Source organism: Rhinoraja longicauda, chromosome 9, assembly GCF_053455715.1.
Source record: "Rhinoraja longicauda isolate Sanriku21f chromosome 9, sRhiLon1.1, whole genome shotgun sequence".
In the NCBI taxonomy this organism is placed as follows: Eukaryota; Metazoa; Chordata; class Chondrichthyes; order Rajiformes; family Arhynchobatidae; genus Rhinoraja; species Rhinoraja longicauda.
In genome coordinates, this window is record NC_135961.1 from 38,646,910 (window position 1) to 38,669,905 (window position 22,996).

Below are 22,996 nucleotides of genomic sequence, written 5' to 3' on the forward strand. Positions count from 1 at the left end.
TGGCACCATTCTGTGCTGACTGCACTTCATTAAATACATCAACAGCCCTTTAAAAAGTTTGCCTTGCAGAATGCTTGAAATGCTATTCTATTAACGGCGATAGCTGGGAAGTGTAGGCCTGTTTGATTGTTATTGTTTCAGGCACCCTGCTATTTTTGCTGATTGTTGGGTAAAATGAGAGGAAACATTCACAGACAAGTCATGAGAACAGATTATACACCTGCCATTGTCGTCTTTCTTGGGCTGAGCACTTGCTGACCCAATTCACTCTACCCTTCTTGGATAGATTGACACAGATGACTCCGCAATTACAAAACTGAGATAGATTTCTGCTTTTCAGGAGGCCAATGTTTACAGTTAGAATGCATTCAGGATGGCGACAGCAGCGGACACAGGAGAAGGATGGTGCCGGTGAGTGGGCTGGGGGCTCACCTCCCATGCATGGGAGGTGCTCTGGGCTGCAGGAGGAATCTGGGGCCCATTGGCTGAATGGTGGCCTTTTGAGCCGAGGGATAGCGCGTTTGCAGTTCGACGTGTACGGATCGAGGTGTCGACGGACTGGGCCATTGGTGGTCCTGCAGCAGCCTGAGGCTCGAGTGGATCAGGCACCGCCGCTCCATGAGGCTGAGCATGCAGATTGGACACGGCCTGTAGTGACACGGAGTGACAGTGGAGAGCATCGACAACATCACTGGGCAAGGATGACCCCTGCAACTCTGACCCAGTGCCACCACCAGGACAATGAGCCTTTATGGCCAAGATAAGACCACATTTTTAACAACTTTGGACTTGAATCAGATAAAATGGTGCTGGGAACGTAGAGACTCTTGTGTAATGTCTCAGTGTAATCTCTATTCTTACATTTTTGTACTTGAGTATGACTGTACCGATGTATAGTGCAATTTTTACCTAACTGTACGCAACAAAGGAATTTTACTGTACCTAGGTACAGGTGACAATAAAGTACCATTGAACCATTATAGAGTCAATTATAGAGTCAATGGAAGCTTTATATTTTTGTGAACATTATAAAACAAGAAACTGTATTTCTGAACAAATCCATGCATGAAAATACCACAGTAGAGTAGCTGGTAGAGCTGCTGCCTCACAACACCAGAGACCAAGGATCAAACATGACCTCGGGAGCTGTCTGTGTGGAGATTGCACATTTACTTTGCGTGCTCTGATTTCCTCCCACATCCCAATGATATGTGGGTTTGTAGCTTAATTGCCCTCTTTAAATTGCCCCAGTGTGGATGCGAAAGTGGGATAATGTAGAACTAGTGTGAATGGGTAATTGATGGTCAGTGTGCACTTAGTGGGCTGAAGGGCCTGTTTCCATGCTGTATCTTTCAATCAATCAAAATTATTTTTAGACTCAAGTTTTACCTAATTGTTGCCTTGAAGTAAGTTAATTAACTTTTGGCCCATGCCAGTATCGGGTTTCTCAAAGCTTAAGCTTTTGAATGAAGCACATTTTCTTTGAAATTAGATGGTGCCAAATGTAAGCTCACAAAATTTCTAAATGTTGGTTAATAAACAAGTGTGCAACAGGGTCCTGGTATCTCATTGGGAAAGAAGTGATCGACCTGGGATCAGGTGCACAGAGTGGAATAATGTCAGATGAAACTTCACAACTTCACGATATATTGTTCTTTTACTCCAACATTTACCCAGAGAAAGAAAGAGAGATAGAACACAAATGTGCACTTTTACTCCAGGCCTCTAATGTATTATTATTTTTCTACTCTGCACTGACCTTCACCCAAGCATAAACCTACTACCTCCTAAACGTCACTATGTGGATAGGAAAGGTTTAAAGAGCTGTGGGCCAAATGCAGGTAAATAGGACAAGCCCAGTGTGCCAACTGTCAAAGATTCAGTAACTGTCTATGCTGTCCACCTTTCATACCAGATATCTGCTTTGTCACCGACTGTCTACTTCCACACTGTATGACTCGCTTAAATGCTGTTGAAAACCACATTCAGTGCCTTTGCTACTTCTCAACAGGACTGTTCCTGTGCTTTTAGGTAACCTTCGATCTGTCACTCTCTAGAAGAAGCAGATCATTCAAATTTTGGTCACTCCTTTCTTGAGTTCATGCCAAGATCCATCACCATCACGTATGTAGGTTCTGATCTAACTTGCTTCTGGTTCTGCAGTGTCTTGATTTTCAGATTCTTATCCTTGAAATTCCTCCATGGGCTCAACCAACGTTACTGCTTCCAATCTTGCCAACCCTTGAAATCCCTGTTCCAATTCTAGCTTCTTGACTTTCATCAAGTTCAGGGCTTTTTTAATAATGATATGCACCAGCGTACCAGAATCTCTAAAAAGTTAAATGTCAATATTTTGGTTTTTTTTCCATGTGACACGTATGTTTATTAATCATGTGCACCTTTGTGTAGAAGAAAAACACTGATCACCATTCACTGACATGTCTTCAGCTCTCTTTTCCAGTTCTAACAAAGGGTCTTCAACCTAGTGCTAATTCTGTTGCTTTAAAGTCAGAGTGTCATAGAGTGATACAGTGTGGAAACAGGTCCTTCGGCCCAACTTGCCCACACCAACCAACATGTCCCAGCTACACAAGTCCCACCTGCCTGCGCTTGGTCCATATCCCTCCAAACTGGTCCTATCCATGTACCTGTCTAACTGTTTCTTAAATGTTGGGATAGTCCCAGCCTCGACTACCTCATCTGGCAGCTTGTTCCATACACCCACCACCCTTTGTGTGAAAAAGTTACCCCTCAGATTCCTATTAAATCTTTTCCCAACCACCTTGAACCTATGCCCTCTGGTCCTAGATTCCCCTACTCTGGTCAAGAGACTCTGTGCATCTACCCGATCTATTCCTCTCATGATTTTGGAAACCGCTATAAGATTACCCCTCATCCTCCTGCACTCCAAGGAATAGAGACCCAGCCTACTCAACCTCTCCCTATAGCTCACACCCTCTAGTCCTGGCAACATCCTCGTACATCTTGTCTGAACCCTTTCAAGCTTGACAATATCTTTCCTATAACATGGTGCCCAGAATTGAACACAATATTCTAAATGCAATCTTACCAACGTCTTATACAACTGCAACAAGACCTCTCAACCTCAATACTATATACTCTGCCTGATGAAGACCAATGTGCCAAAAGGCTTTTTGACCACCTTATCTACCTGCGGCTCGACCTTTAAGGAACCATGCACCTGCACTCCTAATCCCTCTGCTCTACAACACTCCCAAGAGGTCTACCATTCATTATGTCGGTCCTGCCCTTGTTAGATGTCCCAAAGTGCAACACCTCAAACTTCTCCGTATTAAATTCCATCAACCATTCCTCAGCCCACCTGGCCAATCGATCCAGATCCTCCTGCAATCTTTCACAACCATCTTCACTACCTGCCAAACCACCCACTTTTGTATCATCAGCAAACTTGCTAATCTTGCCCTGTATGTTCTCATTCAAATCATTGATGTAGATGACAAGCAGTAACGGGCCCAGCACTGAACCCTGAGGCACACCACTAGTCACAGGCCTTCAGTCCGAGAAGCAACCTTCCACCATCACCCTCTGCTTCCTTCCATGGAGCCAATTTGCTATCCATTCAGCTATCTCTCCTTGGATCCTATGCGATCTAACCTTCCAGAGCAGCCTACCATGACAAATGCCTTACTGAAATGCATGCATACAACATCTGTTTGGTCACGTTTTCAAAAAACTCAATCAGATTTGTGAGACACGACTTCCCACGTACAAAACCATGCTGACTAACCCTAATCAGCCCTTGCCCGTCCAAATGCCTGTATAACCTATCTCTCAGAATACTCTCTAGTAACTTTCCAACTACCAGGTGTTAAGCTCACCGGCCTATAGTTCCCAGCATTTTCCCTGCAGCCCTTCTTGAAAAGAGGCACAACATTTGCCACCCTCCAGCCTTCAGGCACCTCTCCTGTATTTAAGGACGACTCGTAAATTTCAACCAGGGCTCCCGTAATTTCCTGATATCTGATCAGGCCCTGGAGATTTGTCTGCCTCCATACATGATAGTATCTTCAGTACTTCTTTGACAGTAACACCGACTGCTCTCAAGACACTTCCATTGACTGCCCCAAGTTCCTCCGTCCTACTGTCTTTCTCCTCAGTAAATACAGAGGAGAAATACTCATTGAGGACCTTGCCCATGTCCTGTGACTCCCCTTGCCCATCTCCTGTGACTCCCCCAGGAAGTGATTCCTGCGAGGTCCCACTCTCTCTCTGGTTACCCTTCCCCCCCTTATGCATTTAGGCTTTATCTGCCTTTACTGTCCAATCTGCTGAATGTTTCCAACACTTTCTGATTTTCTTTTTAAATGAAACAATTCTCTGATGTCATTTCAAAACTGGAGAATAACCTCGGTTCAAGATCTGATGTGAACAGTTTAATTTAGTTTATTATTGTCACGTGTACTAAGGTACAGTGAAATGCTTCTGTTTGCGTGTTATTCAATTAAATAAAATCATACTGTACACAAGTACAAGCCATACACAAGTACAATAGGTGGTGCAAAGAGAAAGATTGTTGTTTTGCTGTTTTGCAGCATTATAATTACAGAAAAAAGTCTAGTGTCCACAATTAGGTAGACAGGAAGGAATGGACTTTATACGAGGACTGTTCAGCTGCCTGATAACTGAGGGGGAGTAGCAGTTCCTTAGTCTGATGCTAGACACAAAGTGCTGGAGTAACTCAGCGGGTCAGGCAGCATCTCTGGAGTAAAGGAGTCAGAGACGTTTTGGGTTGGAACCCTTCCTCAGACTTCAGACTAAAAAAAACTTGCCTCTCCTTAGTCTGATGGTATGTGCTTTCAAGCTTTTGTATCTTCTGCCTGACAGAAGAAGAGGGAATGACCAGGGTGAAAAAGGTTCTTCCGAGGCACATGAAGTGCAGATGGAATCAATGGGGGGGGGTGGGGGAGTCTGGTCTGTGTGATGAACTGGGCTACTTCCACAGCTCTCTGTAATTTCTTGCAGTCTTGGGCACAATAATAACCAAACCAAACTATGATGCAAATTGACCATATGCTTTCTATGATGCATCTTTTGAAGTTGGTAAGTGGTTGGACATATGCAAAACTTCCTTCTTCCCCTGCACTAAGGTACAGTGAAAAGCTTCTGTTTGCGTGCTATTCAATTAAATAAAGTCATACTATACACAAGTACAAGCCATACACAAGTACAATAGGTGGTGCAAAGAGAAAGATTATTGCTTTGCGGTATTCTCCTAAGAATAAAGGGGAGGCCATTTAAAACTGAGGTGAGAAAAAATGTTTTCACCCAGAGAGTTGTGAATTTGTGGAATTCTCTGCCACAGAAGGCAGTGGAGGACAATTCAATGGATGGATTTAAAAGAGAGTTAGATAGAGCTCTAGGGGCTAGTGGAATCAAGGGATATGGGGAGAAGGCAGGCACAGGTTACTGATTGTGGAAGATCAGCCATGATCACAATGAATGGCGGTGCAAAATGGTGGCGCTGCTCAGCAGCTGCGGCTCACCTGCAGTCCGTTTGTCTTTTGTCTTAATTGTAGTGTTTAGATGTGATGTAGTGTTTTTTGTGGTTGTGTACTATGTGTGGGGGCGGGGGGGGGGGGGAGCTGTAAAATTGTCTCTTCCGAACGGAGACCTGACCTTTTTTTTCTGGGTCATGTCTTCGTTCACGCTGCGGCCCACCATCGGCCAAACACCTGGAGCTGGCGGCCTCCACCCGGGACCATCTGGGCTCTGGTTCGCAGAGCCCGCGGACCGGACTTATCATCTGCGGAGCTGGCTGCCTTCGGAGGCTGTGGTGGTGCTGCGAGAGCGGCTGCGAATCACCTTCGGAGGCTCCAGAGGCTTCGGCCGCGGGCCGCGTAGATATTGGAAGCTCGCAGGCCCCTGGGCGGGGGCCGACATCGGGAGCTCCGGCAGCGGCAGCGTCTTCGCCCGCCCCGAATCGCGGGGCTTGGGTCGGCCCACTGCGGACCTTTCACCATCCGACGCGGCCTGGAATTTTGTTCTGCCCGGCGGGGGCTTCAATGTCGGGAGCTGCGACTGCCCCGACGTGCAGCGGCAGCGTCTTCGCCCGCCTCGAATCGCGGGGCTTGGGTCGGTCCGCTGCGGACCTTTCACCGTCCGGCACGGCCTGGAACGTGGCAACTTCGACAGCCTGACCACGGGAGAAGACGGCAGGGAAGAGAAAAGACATTCTGGCCTTCCATCACAGTGAGGAGGTGACTGGAGGAGTCTCATTGTGATGGATGTTTCTTTTTTTTGTTTTGTGTTGGTTTGTGATTGTGTGTGCAATTGCTTATTTTTATTGCTCTTATTGTTGGACTATGGTAACGGAATTTCATCCAAAAGACTTGTTTTTTTGGATGATAATAAAGGTTATTCTGATTCTGCTGGCTCAAAGGGCCAAATGCATAGGGGATGCCTTTTATGGCCTGATTATCATATACTGATGTAGGGAGCAGTGAGAACTATTTGTGGCAGGGAATAAGACTGGGGTCAATATCTGCCAGGGTATTGCAAGAGCAAGTGGTTGTGGGAAGAAAGCCGAGGAATGGAAGCATTTGACAACACTTCCAAGGAGCACGGTATGGAAAATGGCCTTCTTCTCTGTCACCAGATTTAATAACACTACAAGCAGAAATTTGTAGCCATGGTAACAGCAGAATGGACCTGCAGTGCATTAGAAACAGTATGTGATGAAAAACAATTTCCTGGTCTTAAAAGAAACCAAGAACACACAAAGAAAAATAAATACATATTGAATTGGAGACCTGCCTCGACATAATAAAAAGTAACAATAGACTACAATGGATTCTTTTAATCTCACCAGGATTTGTAATGGTTTCTTTTACAGATGAGCACTTTATTCCCTGTTATAGAGCTGCCAGAATAGGAACAAAAAATATGGAAGGAAAATAGGCAATTTATCCTCGCGAGAAAACTATTGTTGAGCAAAATGATAAAATGAAAATAAAATGAGTAAAATTTCCAAGAGAAGGTTCTGAAACACTCTATCAGCAACTGATGGCAAATTCAGTGAAATAAAAATCCAGGATATTAGTTAAACATTATAATTCACAGGGTTCAACAATATCTTAGCTCTGTTTGAAACAGACAATCACAGACAAATTTTGCAGCATTCTTGGTAAAAATGCACTGAACCTGAATTACTCCCTGCATGTGGCGAACAAATGGTTTAATTAGATAAGATCATTTCACAGCAGCCTTGAGCAAAATGGTTCGACTTCTTTCAGTTTTCTAATCAACTACAATTGCAGTGGGACATGCATGAGACTCCGATGTCCATTCTCTATTTAGCGGGAACAGGTTCCCCATTATATCCTGTCCATAATAAATGTGCAATGAAAGATAGGTTAATCATTTTTTCATATAATGGTTAAAAGTTCATTTCCGATGCATTTCCAGTTTCATGAGAAATAATAAACGCTGGATCTTTTTTACTCTGTTTACTGCACTGTTAGAAACAATTTGAGAATGCTTCTACCTCCTCTGCAGGTAACATTTAAAGTGTTCATATTCAATGTAAAATCTTCTGTTTGGCAGGCTCAAATGGAAATAAGTTTGGTAATACCCCCAAAATAGACATACAGATTGTAATGTGTTATTATTATCCGTGGCATTCCTTCTGATGCAAAACAGCACTCAACAACTGCTCATTCTTGTACGTGGATTGATTGATTGGATAATTCAGCATTGAAACAGGCTCTTGATCCATCAAAGCCAATCATAGATCACCCGTTCACACTAGTTCTATGCTATTCCATTTTCTCACCCACTCCCTACACACTGGGGGCGATTTACAGAGGCCAATTAACCTACAAACCCGCATGTCTTTGGGATGTGGGAGGAAACCTGAGCACCCGGAGGAAACTCACGCGATCACAGGGAGAATGTACAAACCCCACACAGATAAGGCACGAGATCAGGATCGAACCCGGTTCTTTGGCTCTGTGAGGCAGCAGCTCCACCAGCTGTGTCACTGTACCACCCACACTGACAGCACAACAAAAGAATAGGTGAAAAATGGACAATAAAAGTTCAAATTACTTGAAAGCAAATATCCATTAGTACTGCACTAAAATATCTTAAGCAAGAGAAAAGCATTTATTTTATAGTACCATCTCAAAACACTTTATAGTCAATTAATTATTTTTGTGATACTACTGGTAATATAAGATGCCATTAGTATGAGTCAGTGGGAAGAACTATTATATGTAGATGACATTACCATCATCATGATTACCAAAGATTTAGCAACAAAGAGAAAGCAAAAGTTCTGTAATAATGTCCCATTACTCTTGCTGGGTAAGGAAGGGAACACAGTGATGGAGGACTGAAAAAAATGGACACTGATAATGAGGATGTTGAAACGGTTGATTGAATAAATGGGAGTTGCAATGCCATGAAAAAGGAAAATAAAGAAAGACATAAGGAGCTGCAGATGCTGGAATCTAGAGCAAAACACAAAGTGCTGGAGGAACTCAGTGGGTCAGGCAGCATCTATGGAGGGAAATGGTCAGACAATGGTTTGGGTTGGGACCCTTCTTTGGACTGACTGTAGAAGGAGGGAAAAAAATGGAAATGAGAGGTGGAGGCAGGCTAAAACATGGCAAGTGATAGGTAAATATAGGTGAGTGGGATTTGAATGGTAGATGGGTGGAGTAAGTGACAAAGGCCAAAGATGAAAAGGAGACAAAAGGCTCTCAGATAAGGAGAGGAGTGAAATGTTAAACCAAGGGAGGGAGAAGTGAAGGGTTTCAGAATTCACATAGAAATTATTTTACTGTATTTGAAAAGTATCACACTATTGCTGTTTACAAAAGTCCTTTCAACAACATTGTCGGGCTTACCTGTGCGATAGCCACACTGGCTTGAAGAACTCTTTTGATCCTAAGTTTTCACAGGCAATTAGTCCAACAACTACAACTCTATTAGAGGTTGATATGGAGGCTTTGAAAGGGGTGCAAAACAGGTTTACCAGAATGCTGCCTGGATTAGGAGGGGAGAAGCTACAAGGAAGGATTGGACAAATTTTGATTTTTTTCTCCTGAATGCCAAAGATTGAAGGGAGGCCTGATGAAAGTGTATAGAATAATGAGAGGCAGAGATAAAGTCAGAAACCTTTTCTCAGGGTGGAAATGCCAAAGTCTAGAGGGTCAAAGTTTAAAGGAGATGTGTAGTTTTTTTTACACTGAGGGTGATGAGTGCCTGGAATGCACTGCCAAGTCTGGTGGTGGATGTTCCACCATGTTTATGTCATTTAGGGAGTTTTACTCAGGGATATGGTGCTGGTGTAAATTAAATCTCCCCCTAAAGTCAATGGTTGAATTGCCCAGGAATTGGAATTCGCCCAGGAATGGGTACAATATTGCTCTCGTTAAATTGTTAACTGTATCACAACTTTTGTTTCTGGAGTTGTTCAAAATAAACTCTCTTGACCAAATTATTTTTCAAGATCATCTGCTGATGCTGCAAAGTGAGTTGTGAGATGGACAATGTGCTCAGATCATGAAAGGAACTGCAGATGCTGGAATCTTGAGCAAAACACAAGGTGCTGGAGGAACTAGTCAAGCAGCATCTGTGGAAAAAATAGACAGATGACATTTCGGGTTGGGACCCTTCTTCCGATAGATGGAGTAAGGGAGAGCAAGCTGCAATAAAGAGGTGGGAGTGGGACTAAGCCTGGCAAGTATTAGGTGGATTTTGAGTGAGGGGGGGTTGAGTGACAGATGGGTGGAGAAACTGACAAAGGCTAGAGATGAAAAGGAAACAAAAGATAAGGAAGAAAGTGGAGTGAAATATAAAGCCAGACGGAGGGATAAAGATGGAAGGGGATAGGGGGAATGGAAAGAGAAGGAACAGAGGTAACTGGGTTGGGATTATGGGACAATATAGGGATTCTCCATTTATTGTGGATGTCATAAGGAAGAAGAGAGAATGTTGCAAGGGGTAGACTTCAACTGACAGCCATGCACATCATTCATTCAAGTGCCTGAACATGTGGATAAAGGTGTAAGAGTCTAATGTGGAAAAGACCAGGGGTGTCACAGGCAGTGTACAGACAATGTTAACAGAAGAATGACAATTCTTAAGCCTTCTTGTCATTTCAAAGCTAACAGAGGAGGCAGTTGAGTGTTACGATAATGCAGTATGTGAAAAATAGGTTAAATTCATTTGCCCAAATTGGTTGGTTGGGATTGTTAGATTAGCTGTGCAAAGAAACTGTTCTCTCATTAATTTAGACTATCATTAAACACAGGTCCCAGAGATAATGCAATTGCCCTGACTGCTGCAATACATATTCAAAGGCATGGACTGAATTTAAAACACAAAATATATTAATGAATTAGAATTAGGATTCACTCCAATCAATATTTTAGTTCATAGTTGATCCTTTGAGGTGGGAGGTAGATATTCTCCCCAAAAGATGCAAATGTTGCTGGCCATTTATTATATTCCACACAATCAGTGCTAAGTGTAGGACACAGAAGGAATACTTAACACAGGAAGGATGAGCCACATGGGAATGAGTGTAATCCAGGACTGAAACAGAAATTGCACAGCTTTTATAGCAGCATACTTTGACACGTTCAGATGAGGCAACCTCTCATTCCTGAAGGAAAAGAGTAGTTTTGGACCGGGCTGCAGCAGACGGTAACAAATTTAGTATTTGTTATTGGGCCTTTGATTAACTGGGAAGCCATTGCTCAGCTAGTCTGTCCTCTGAAATGAGACAATATTTTATTGGGCCCGCTGATGAAGTTCTCCCACTGCACTCCATTAACATTCAGCATCAGAACAAGTCCTCTTACCTATGAAGACACAAAGTGCTGGAGTAATTCAGCAGATCAATCAGCTTTCCTGGAGAACATGGATAGGTGACATTTTGGATTGCGACCCTCCTTCAGATTTGTATCCTTTTCAGATTTGTGTCCTTTTCTTCTCCTTTGTTTAAATATCTAAAACCCTTTTTATAGAGTGTTTAGGATATTTAAACAAAAGTCATTTAAGAGTCAATAGTCCAGGGTGTTTTATTGTCATATGTCCCGAAACAGAACAATTAATTTTTTACTTGATAGCATAACAGACATATAAATATTGTACTCAACATGGTTTATACAGAGCAGCACGGTGGCACAGCGGTAGAGTTGCTGCCTTACAGCGAATGCAGCGCCGGAGACCTGGGTTCAATCCCGACTACGGGTGCTGTCTGTACGGAGTTTGTACGTTCTCCCCGTGACCTGCGTGGGTTTTCCCCAAGATCTTCGGTTTCCTCCCACACTCCAAAGACGTACAGGTTTGTAGATTAATTGGCTTGGTAAATGTAAAAATTGTCCCTAGTATGGTAGGATAGTGTTAATATGCGGAGATCGCTGGTCGGCGCGGAGCCGGTGGGCTGAAGGGCCTGTTTCCGCACTGTATCTCTAAACTAAACTAAACTAAACTACATGTAAATATGTGTCTATCTAAAAGCTTCTTAAATACCCCTATCATAGCGGCCTTTACAACCACCCTGGCAGTTCCAGTCACCCACCACCCTACTGTAAAAAACTTGCCACTTGACAAGAACAACTTGACAGGGATTTCAAAGTACACATGTATGCTATATTTTGCCTGATGGGAGCAGGGAGTAGAAGGGATGGCCTGGGTGGGACGTCTTTGATTATGCTGACTGTTTTTCCAAGGCAGCGTGAAGTGTAGATGGAGTCAATGGTAGAGAGTCATAAAGCAAGTTGAAAGAGCTATTTTTTGAAGAAGTAACTAAAGTTTGAACTGAAGAAAATCTATTGATGTTATGCAAATTGACTTCCAGAAAGGCCAGGAAGTCCCTTTTTCAAAGACTGTTGACTAAAGCTGAAAGTTATGGAGTTGAAGGCAAATTATTGATCCTACTTGGAAATTGACTGAGTAGACAGAAGCAAAGTGCAGAGATCATGTGCAGGCACGCACATTGCCAGGATGTGACTCAGGCAGTCCAGTAATTAGCTGTGATGAGGACACAAATATTCTCCATATTTTAAATGGGAGGAGACAGGGTAGAAAGTCACAAATTTGCCAGTGATAAGCAGATTTGCAAGCAGTACAGATAGAAGCATTAAATAAGAAATAGGATATTGATAGATTAAGAAAATGGATGAAATTAGTAAACAGGGATTTCAAAGTATACATATATGAGGACACAAGGAACTGCAGAAGCTGGTTAACAAAACAATACACAAAGTGCTGGAGTAAGTCAATGGGTCAGGCAGGACTTTGTTTCTTTTGTAGACATATATGAGACCTATTTTCCAGCTTTCTCCTCTCCGACTACAATCAGTGAAGAAGGGTCCCAACCTGACCGGTCGCCTTTCCATTCCCTCCAAGATAGAATGTTGTACTTTCTGCGTGATGTGAACCTGGAAGAAGTGGAGGTCCAGAGAGAGTGTAAGAAAGAACTGCAGATGCTGGTTCAAATCGAAGGAAGACACAAAATGCTGGAGTAACTCGGCGGGACAGGCAACATCTCTGAAGAGAAGGAATGGGTGACGTTTCGGGTCGAGACCCTTCTTCAGACTGATGTCAGGGGAGTGGGCGGGACAAAGATAGAATGTAGTCGGAGACAGTAAGACTGGTGGGAGAACTGGGAAGGGGGAGGAGATAAAGAGGGAAAGCACAGGATATTTGAAGTTTGAGAAGTCAATGTTCATACGGCTGGGGTGTAAACTACCCAAACAAAATATGAGGTGCTTCTTCTTGCGTATGGCGTGCACAGCCTAAAGTTGTAGGTCACGGGTAGACATCCAGGCCAGGACAGCATCAGTTGCTGGGTGGATGGCCCTGATGCCACCAGGGAAAAGCCTCAGTGAGCAGTCATTCACGATGTGTGGGATGGTCTGGTCTGGATATCCGCAGTCGCAAGTAGAGCTGTCTGTAATCCCCCACTTGTGCAGGTGATGGGCTGTTCTTGCAGGGAGGGTTCTTGCATGGATCCTGTTCAGGGTTAGCCATTGCTTGCGATGGAGGTCAAATCCCGGTGGTTTCACTGTGGGGTCTGTGATGACGTCTCCGTTGTTGGTGAGGTCTTTCCAGGCTCTGTGCCACTCAGTCTTGAGGTCAAAGTCTTCCAGGCTGAAGACCAGAAGGGTTTGCGGGGCTTCAGACGCATGTTGGACAGATTGTTCAAGTCAGCATGGATGGGAAGCTTAGGGTTAGCCTCGATGGTGCACCAATCTTTCAACATCCTCTTCCTTCTGCATATGCTGAGAGGGGCAATGTGAGAGAGGACAGGGAGCCACTGCTGTTCCTCCAATTTTTGCTGGGCCTCACTCTGACAATGGAGGAGGCCCAGGACATAAAGGTCAGATTGAGAATGGGAGGGGAAGGTGAAGTGCTGAGCAACCAGGAGATCAGGTAAGTTAAGGCAGATTGAGCAGAGGTGTTCAGTGAAACGATCGCCGAACCTGCACTTGGTCTCGCCGATGTAGAGAAGTTGACACCTGGAACAGTGGATACAGTAGATAAGGTTGGAGGAGGTGCAAGTGAACCTCTGCCTCATCTGGAAAGACTGTTTGGGTCCTTGGATGGAGTCGAGGGGGGAGGTAAAGGGACAGGTGTTGCATCTCCTGTGGTTGCAGGGGAAAGTACCTGGGGAGAGGGTTGTTTGGGTGGGAAGGGACGAGTTGACCAGGGAGTTTCGGAGGTCCAGAGGGACTTGGAATACTCATTCAGAGCTGATTAACGCATCAGGGACTGGTGCAAAATATAATCAAAAAGGCTAATGGAAAGTTGGCCTTTATAGGTTGAGTGCCAGAGGGTCTGAGGGCCAGAGGGTAAAAGTACTCTGAGCAAAGTCCAATATTAGGAAAGATATATCAGCATTGGAATGAGATAGTATGGGTTTATCAGATCAATAGCTGGAAGTTAAGATAAAAAATTGATTGACAGATACAACATGGAAACAGGCCCTTCAGCCCACCCCCAAGTCCACGCTGACCATCGCTCACCTGTTTACACTACTTCTATGTTATCCCTCACGTTAAATCTTGAAGGAAGATTACACAAACTGGACATGCATTTCCTGAAATTTGAGTACAATTTGCACAGTGTGAAGAGGTTGAAAGGGAGAAATCATTTTTTTTCTGATTGGTGAACATGCAACTCAGAGCAATGTTTTAAAATTACAGTTGGTTCCTCCAAGAAGGAAGTAGGAGTAGGCTGCCAGAGTAAGAGGTGAAGACTAGGATTTTCAATATTTAAGTCTCTCGGGCCGGTAAACGGATAGAAAACGTTGGGGAGGGATAAGGGCCAGGCTCAGTTGAATGGGAGTAGCTCAGTTAAGTAACTTGGTTATCATGTATTAGTTGGTCTCATGCATCATGTATTTCTATGCCGTATGACGTTATGACTCTGAAGTTAGAAAATATATAGAGTGGCTGAAATTTGGAGCTCTTTTACAAAGAGCAATCTGTGCAAATGTTTCCTTTTCAAGTATTTATCAGGTTATTTTTTGAAAGTTTCTATTGAATGTGTTTCTATTGTCCTTTCTGACGGTACGTTTCAGTTCATAACAACTCACTGTTTGAATGAAAAATACAAAGTCCTTATCTCCCTCTGGTTCTGCAGCCAGGTTTCCTAATTCTGTGGTTGCTGACCCTCCTGCCAATAGTGTGGCAGCTATGAACAATGCCAATGTTCTAAGGATCGATGCAGTCACATCTCCAATAAACATTTTAATCCATCAATGAAGATTCTTTCCTTTGTCTAGTTGCAGGATGTGGAATGTAACCTTTGTGGATGAATCACATCATAAAAGGAAAATTGTCTACACACAAGCCTAAAAGACAATCCAAAGACATCTCTGTCTCTCTCCATTTCAGAGAAGGGAACAGAGCAATTTACATTATGAATTCAGACTGTGATTAGGGAGTTATTAAGGTTAAGACAATAGACAATAGGTGCAGGAGGAGGCCATTCAGCCCTTCGAGCCAGCACCGCCATTCAATGTGATCATGGCTGATCATTCTCAATCAGTACCCCGTTCCTGCCTTCTCCCCATACCCCCTGACTCCGCTATCCTTAAGAGCTCTATCTAGCTCTCTCTTGAATGCATTCAGAGAGTTGGCCTCCACTGCCTTCTGAGGCAGAGAATTCCACAGATTCACAACTCTCTGACTGAAAAAGTTTTTCCTCATCTCTGTTCTAAATGGCCTACCCCTTATTCATAAACTGTGGCCCCTTGTTCTGGACTCCCCCAACATTGGGAACATGTTTCCTGCCTCTAATGTGTCCAACCCCTTAATAATCATACGTTTCGATAAGATCTCCTCTCATCCTTCTAAATTCCAGTGTATACAAGCCTAGTCGCTCCAGTCTTTCAACATATGATAGTCCCGCCATTCCGGGAATTAACCTAGTAAACCTACGCTGCACGCCCTCAATAGCAAGAATATCCTTCCTCAAATTTGGAGACCAAAACTGCACACAGTACTCCAGATGCGGTCTCACTAGGGCCCTGTACAACTGTAGAAGGACCTCTTTGCTCCTATACTCAACTCCTCTTGTTATGAAGGCCAACATTCCATTGGCTTTCTTCACTGCCTGCTGTACCTGCATGCTTCCTTTCAGTGACAGATGCACTAGGACACCCAGATCTCGTTGTACGTCCCCTGTTCCTAACTTGACACCATTCAGATAATACTCTGCCTTCCTATTCTTACCACCAAAGTGGATAACCTCTTCATTTTGAGAATTGTTCTTTTTGAGACACACTGTAACTGAAGCATGCAAAGTAATCCTGTTAATGGTAGGAAGGTTTTCCTTGGCTTGATGGTTTTAGTTTTAGTTTTAGAGATACAGAATGGAAACAGGCCCTTCGGCCCACCAAGTGCATGCTGACCATCGAACACCCGTTCGCACTAGTTATAGACAATAGACAATAGGTGCAGGAGTAGGCCATTTGGCCCTTCGAGCCAGCACCACCATTCAATGTGATCATGGCTGATCATTCTCAATCAATACCCCATTCCTGCCTTCTCCCCATACCCCCTGACTCCGCTATCCTTAAGAGCTCTATCTAGCTCTCTCTTGAATGCATTCAGAGAATTGGCCTCCACTGCCTTCTGAGGCAGTGAATTCCACAGATTTACAACTCTCTGACTGAAAAAGTTTTTCCTCATCTCCGTTCTAAATGGCCTACCCTTTATTCTTAAACTGTGGCCCCTGGTTCTGGACTCCCCCAACATTGGGAACATGTTTCCTGCCTCTAACGTGTTCAACCCCTTAATAATCTTATATGTTTCGATAAGATCCCCTCTCATTCTTCTAAATTCCAGTGTATACAAGCCTAGCCGCTCCAGTCTTTCAACATATGACAGTCCCGCCATTCCGGGAATTAACCTAGTAAACCTACACTGCACGCCCGCAAGAATATCTTTCCTCAAATTTGGAGACCAAAACTGCACACAGTACTCCAGGTGCGGTCTCACTAGGGCCCTATACAACTGCAGAAGGACCTCTTTGCTCCTATACTCAACTCCTCTTGTTATGAAGGCCAACATTCCATTGGCTTTCTTCACTGCCTGCTGTACCTGCATGCTTCCTTTCAGTGACTAATGCACTAGGACACCCAGATCTCGTTGTACGTCCCCTTTTTCTAACTTGACACCATTCAGATAATAATCTGCCTTATTATTCTTACCACCAAAGTGGATAACCTCACACTTATCCACATTAAACTGCATCTGCCATGCATCTGCCCACTCACACAACCTGTCCAAGTCACCCTGCAACCTCATAGCATCTTCCTCACAGCTCACACTACCACCCAACTTTGTATCATCTGCAGATTTGCTAATGGTACTTTTAATCCCTTCATCCAAGTTATTAATGTATATAGTTCTACAGAGCAGAGGTACAGAACCTGGCGGACTGGTGCTCAGTTAACAACCTGTCCCTAAACACCTCCAAGACCAAGGAGCTGATCATCAACTTCCGTAGATCACACAATGGGGAATACGCTCCGATCTTTATCAATGGGGACAGTGTGGAGAGAGTGTCCAGCTTCAGGTTTCCGGGCACTCACATTTCGGAGGATCTCACATGGTCCACTAACACTGCTGCGCTGGTCAAGAAGGCGCAGCAACGACTGTTCTACCTGAGAACACTGAAGAAGTCTGGTCTACCCCAACAGCTGCTGACGACCTTCTACCACTGCACCATAGAGAGCATCCTAATGCATGGCATCCCTGTGTGGTACCACAGCTGCACGGAGGCAGAGAGGAGAGCTCTTCAGCGGGTAGTTCATAGAGCTCAGAAGACTATCGGAACACAGCTTCCAGTCTTGGAGGACATCTACAACACACGATGCCTCAGAAAAGCCACCAGCATTCACAAAGACTCCTCACACCCCTGCAATAGTCTGTTTGAAATGCTACCATCGGGCATACGTTATAAGGCCTTCTACGCCCCCACCTCCAGACTCAGGAACAGCTTCACCCCCAGGGCCATAGCTTCTATGAACCAGTCCTGCTGAGCCGGATGGTCACATCGCACAGTGAACCGGCACAGACCTCCTTGAACTTTATACTGTTTTAAAACTGTTTCTAATTTTGTTTCACTGGGTTGTATAAATTTATACTGATTAACTAATTAATTTATTGCATCGTATGGAAGGCGCATTCCCAATCTCATTGTACCACTGACAATGACAATAAAGATATATGGTATTGTAATGTATTGTATTGTATTGTATCCCACTGTTGCATCCATTCCCTACATATTAGGGGCAATTTACAGAGGTCAGTTATCCTACAAGCACGGGTATGTCTTTGGGATGTGGTCGAAACCTGATCAATCGGAAGAAATCCATGTGGCCACAGGGGGACATGCAAACTCCACACAGAGAGCACCCAAGGTCAGGATCAAACCCCGGGTCTCTGGTGATGTGAGGCAGCATTTCTATCAGCTGCACCACTGTGCCGTTTTGGTGAAATATGATTTTAGTTTATCTCTTGTAAAGAGTGGTCTGATTTGAAGCCTGAACCATTTTCAATACATCTTAATTGTTAAAAAAATAATCTTACAAATTCTGCTGTGATTAAGCAACAATTATTTACCTCCTCAAATCCAGGTAGTTCATTTCATGCATTTAGAACACCAGCCATTGATTGTGCAGGTGAGTAATTTGCAGAGATGTGACCAATCATGCACACTTTGAACGCTATATCACTGACATGTTAAAACTGGGCCCGGCTCCAGAACAATAAATATCGTGCACTCACTCAGCCTAAATGAAGTACCATGGAATATTGGGTGGGGTGTTATTCTTACCTTAGATCCACCCTCTGGCACCATCTTAACAAACAAAATACAATCTCCTAACAGTTCCTATCTTTGGGGAGAAATAAACTGTCAACGTTTCAGGTGGAAACCTTGCAGTAGGACTGGAGGCTTGAACTGTAGGTGACATTCCGGTCCTGATGCAGGCTATTCGACCCTCACCGCCGACTGTCCATCTCTCTCCTCAGATGCTGCCTAGCCCGCTGAGTTCCTCCAGCAGATTGTTTGTTACTCCAGATTCCAGCACTTGCAGTCTCTACTGTCTCCATCTCAGGAACATCTGACTGTGCATTTTCTAACATAGACAGTACAATACAGGAACAGCCTTTCAGCCCACAATGTCTGTGCCGAATATGATGCCAAGATAAAATAATCTCATCTACCTGCACATAATCCATACCCCCCCCCCCCCATTCCCTGCACATCTATGTGCTTATCTAAAAGCCTCTTAAATGCTACTATCATATCTGCCTCTGCCACCTGCCCTGGCAGCATATTCGAGGCACTCACCACCCTCTGTATAAAAAAACCTGCCCTGCACATCTCCTTTGCCCCTCTCACCTTAAAGCTACGCCCTCTAGTTTTTGCCGTTTCTAACCTGGGAAAATGGTTCTGACTGTCCATCGATCGCTGTAATCACTGATCACTTTGTAAATTACCATATAACATTGACAACCCATCTTTCCCTCTCTATTTTTATTGCCACTGACAACAATTTAAATTGCCATTGGAGAGATCAGCATTACATCCAGATCAAGCATGTGATGTGGCTGGAACTTACCCCACAGCCCAGTCCATTCTGCGGCAGACATTCTATTCTGCGTAGGCCTCTGTCGGGAAGCAGACCTGCTCCACAGCCTGGTCTTGGGCAAAGTAGCCCACCCAGTTGCAGCACACATTCCTCCGCTCCATAGTGCTGATAACGAACATACTGCAGATGGAAGATATACAGCAATTATCTCACAATGGCACATTATCATCTGACATCATCTATTGGCAGCAACCTACACTATGCTAGAGACACAGGGAACTGCAGATGCTGGTTTGCAAAAAAAGACACAAAATTCTAGAGCAACTCAGCAGGTGAGGCAGCATCTACGGAGAACATAGACAGGTGACCTTTCGGGCCAGGACTCTTGTTCAGACTGATGGGGGGGTGGGTGGAGAGGAAGCTGGAAGAGGGGTGGGAAAGGACAAAAACCTGCAAGTGATAGGTGGATACAAGCAAGGGTTTTTTTGATTGGCAGATTGCCCTGAGAGATGGAAGGAGAGGTGCAAATTGTGAAGCCACAAGATGGCATATAGGTGAAGGCGAGGCGGCGTGGGCAGAAGGGGAGAAATGGTGCAAATCCACAGAGAAGAAGGGAGGGGAAGAAATCAGGAGGAGAGTAGTGTGTTTTTTGTAGATTATTTACCTAAAATTGGAGAATTGCACATATTCTTTTATCACTAGAATTTGAAAAGAATGAAAAGGGTAGGGGAATCAAGAATCAGAGGGCATAGGTTTAAGGTAAGAAGAGTAAGATTTAATAGCAATCTGAGGAACAACCTAGACCATTTTCACCGATGCTGCTTGGCCCACTGTCCGTCCAGCAGAAGGGAATGCCTCTGGTTCTCGCCTGTTCTCTCCGTCGCAGACAATTGTGGCAGTTATATTTCGCGAATTGGAACAAAGCATAGATTCTGAGCAACATTGGCTTCCAACTGATGACATGGCCCATGCGCAGTCTGTGCATACGTGACTGCATGCACAAAATGAACAGCATGCTGCGCAGAGAATGCAACAGAACACATCACAGAAAGGCAGACCGCTCGAAGTAGCTACATGGCCCACTCTGGGAGATAGTTTTGGAACGATGACAGCAACCATTTAATTGTAATTGTAATTAATTTATTAGCCAAGTATGTGAACATACATTTATATGCTGAGTAGGCTTTGATGAGAAGGGGTGAAGAGAGAGGGCAACTTGGACACCACCTCTTCAGTCAGGCTAATTGTATCCACTTTACCCAACTGTTATTCCAGGAAAACCAATCCCAACTTCCAATTTATCAACAGCCCCTTGATTATCATCATCATCCATCCATCCACCTTTAATGTAAAATTGAATGCCAATACAAAAATGAATATTCCAAACAAATTCATAAATCAAAGCCAATCATTTTGAGCAGAAAAGTTAATTAGCCCTGCTTGTGCACTTCTTGCTACTTTCATGTGCCATTGTCTGTTCTTAGGCTGTCACACGCCATCATTCAGAAAATCAACCACAGAGGCTCATTCTTATTTCAATTTATTTTGTTCTTAACATCAAGAGGAGCATAGATAGATAGAATGAACGCACTATCATTTTTTTCCTAGGGTAAAGGAATGAAGAACCAGGGGACATAGCTTTAAGGTGAAAGGGAAAATATTTAATAGGAACGTGAGGAACATCTTTTTCACGCAGAGGGTGTTGTATACTGAACGAGCTGCAAAAGGAGGTCGATGAGGCAGGTACACTAAGTCGGTGGCACAGCTGGTAGAGATGCTGCCTCACAGTGCCAGAAAGCCAGGTTCGATTCTGACCTAGGGCGCTGTTTGTGTGGAGTTTACACTTACTCCCTGTGACTGCATGGGTTTCCTCTGGATGCCCCGGTTTCCTCCCACATCCCAAAGATGTACGAATTTGTAGGTTAACTGGCCTCTGTAAAATTGCCCCTGGTGTGTAGGGAGTGGATGAGAAAATGATTTAACATCGAACTAGTGCAAACGGGTGATTGATGGTTGGTGTGGACTTAGTGGGCTAAAGGGCCTGTTTACATGTAGTATCTCTAAACTAAACATAACTACATTAAAAAAAACACTTGAACAGGCACATGTATAGGAACGATAGAGGGATATCGGCCAAACAGGAGTAAATGGGACAAATTTAGATGAGGCATCTTGGTCGTCATGGATGTGTTGGGCTGAAGGACCTATTTTCGTGCTGCACGACTATTTAACTCTCTTTATGACCCTGGCCAAGTTCCTCTGCGATAGGGTGACCGGAGATACAAATTTAATATTACAGGTAAATAAAATTCGACTCTTACTTAAGTGAAGCACCGTGGAAAGCCACTGGAAAACTGGAGGAAATCACATGTGGGAAAGTGAAATGGGTTTGAATGACAAACAGTCTTCAAATTAAAACCTGATTTCCATTGCCTGCATTGATAACAAATAAATGATTTAATATCGAGTACTGGTGACTGAAAGGCTGCACAGTAAAACTGATGCAAAATGTAGTGACATTATTTTGTTCAGGAGCTTATTCCTGAAGCATTATGGAGATATTCTGAACTGCAGATGCTTGAATATTGAGCAAAACAGAAAGTGCTGGAATAACTCAGTTGAGTCAGGCAGCATCTGTGATGGAATGGACAGATGACATTTTAGGTTGGGACCCTTCTTCAGACTCTCTTTCATTATCTGGTAAATATAACCAGTATTTTCTTCACATATAAAGCCATAGTCATAGAGCACTGTGTTTGACCCATATCTTTTAAGCTTAATGCAATTTTTAAAACAGGGAGGTAAGTAAAGTCTGAGTGACACAGAAAACAAAGTGCAGGTTAGACATGGTCTGATAGTTCAGTGCAATCAAAAGAGAGGGTAGAGTTGAAACTTGCGAAGCAGGAACTTACATACTGGGGCACTGTGATCTCAGCAAGTTGCCACCAGGTTTGTACATGTGACATTCAACACCTTGTGGCCTGAGCTGGCAAATAATCGATAGTCCCTTGTCCACTGACATTGCTCACTGCATCTTATTACTGGTTGATGTGAAATAGCAGGGATGCCCGCTTACACATGTCATTCTCAGGGCCTCACAATATTTCAGTGCATGTTTTTATTTTGTGGGGTTAGGTGATGTGCTGCTCAGCATGTTGGCCTTTCAACTCTGGATCTGCTGTTCAAATCTCATGAATGACAGGCTGCTGTTTGCCAGCAGTACTGGTCTCTGGTGAGGTGAACTTGGACTTGCTGAGGCCACTTATTACCCACAGAATAAACCTGCTACTTTCTGTTGGATTTTGCAAATATACTGCTCAAAATCAAACACTTTACAGGGATTGGAATGGAAACGTGAAAATATCTTGGGCTGCTTAACTGAGTCGAACATTGAGAGGCTCTTGAGGAATGGAGAACAGGTTGTTTTACATCAATAGGGCAGCTCCTTTGGATATTTGTGTGTTACTTGTGCTATGGAAATGGCAACTGTTTTCCCTGCTAGTAATTTGCAATCCTGCAAAATTTTAAATAATTATGGATATGTACAGATAGAATAAGAATGAATAATCAAATAGTTATGAAGAGGAAGCTGGAGTCATAAGGATGCTAGAATCTTGAGCAAAACACAAAGTGATGGAGGAAATCAGTAAGTCAGGCACCATCTATGGAGGGAACGGACAGACAATGTTTCGGGTCGTTACCCTTCTTCAGACTAATTCGAGTAGAGTGGAGAAACCTGGAAGAGAGAAGTGGGGGAAGGACAAAGCCCGGTGAGTGATAGGAGGATACAATTGGGGACGTTGTGGTAATTGGCAGAAGGGTTGTTTGTGTAAGTGACAAAGACTAGAGGTGCAAAGAAGAAAAAAAGGGGGTTATGAGTAGCCAGAG

At 43.9% G+C, this 22,996-nt stretch overlaps 1 protein-coding gene across 2 annotated transcripts in view; it reads right to left on the reverse strand.

Annotated features, from left to right (window-relative positions):
- The window catches only part of prkn (parkin RBR E3 ubiquitin protein ligase), a 605,665-nt gene that overhangs the window by 85,742 nt on the left and 496,927 nt on the right, over nucleotides 1-22,996 (reverse strand). For both annotated transcript variants that reach the window (XM_078405212.1, XM_078405213.1), the window contains exon 9: nucleotides 19,139-19,288. In XM_078405212.1, coding sequence (XP_078261338.1) covers nucleotides 19,139-19,288 — 150 coding nt within the window. The remainder of the gene's footprint in view (nucleotides 1-19,138; nucleotides 19,289-22,996) is intronic.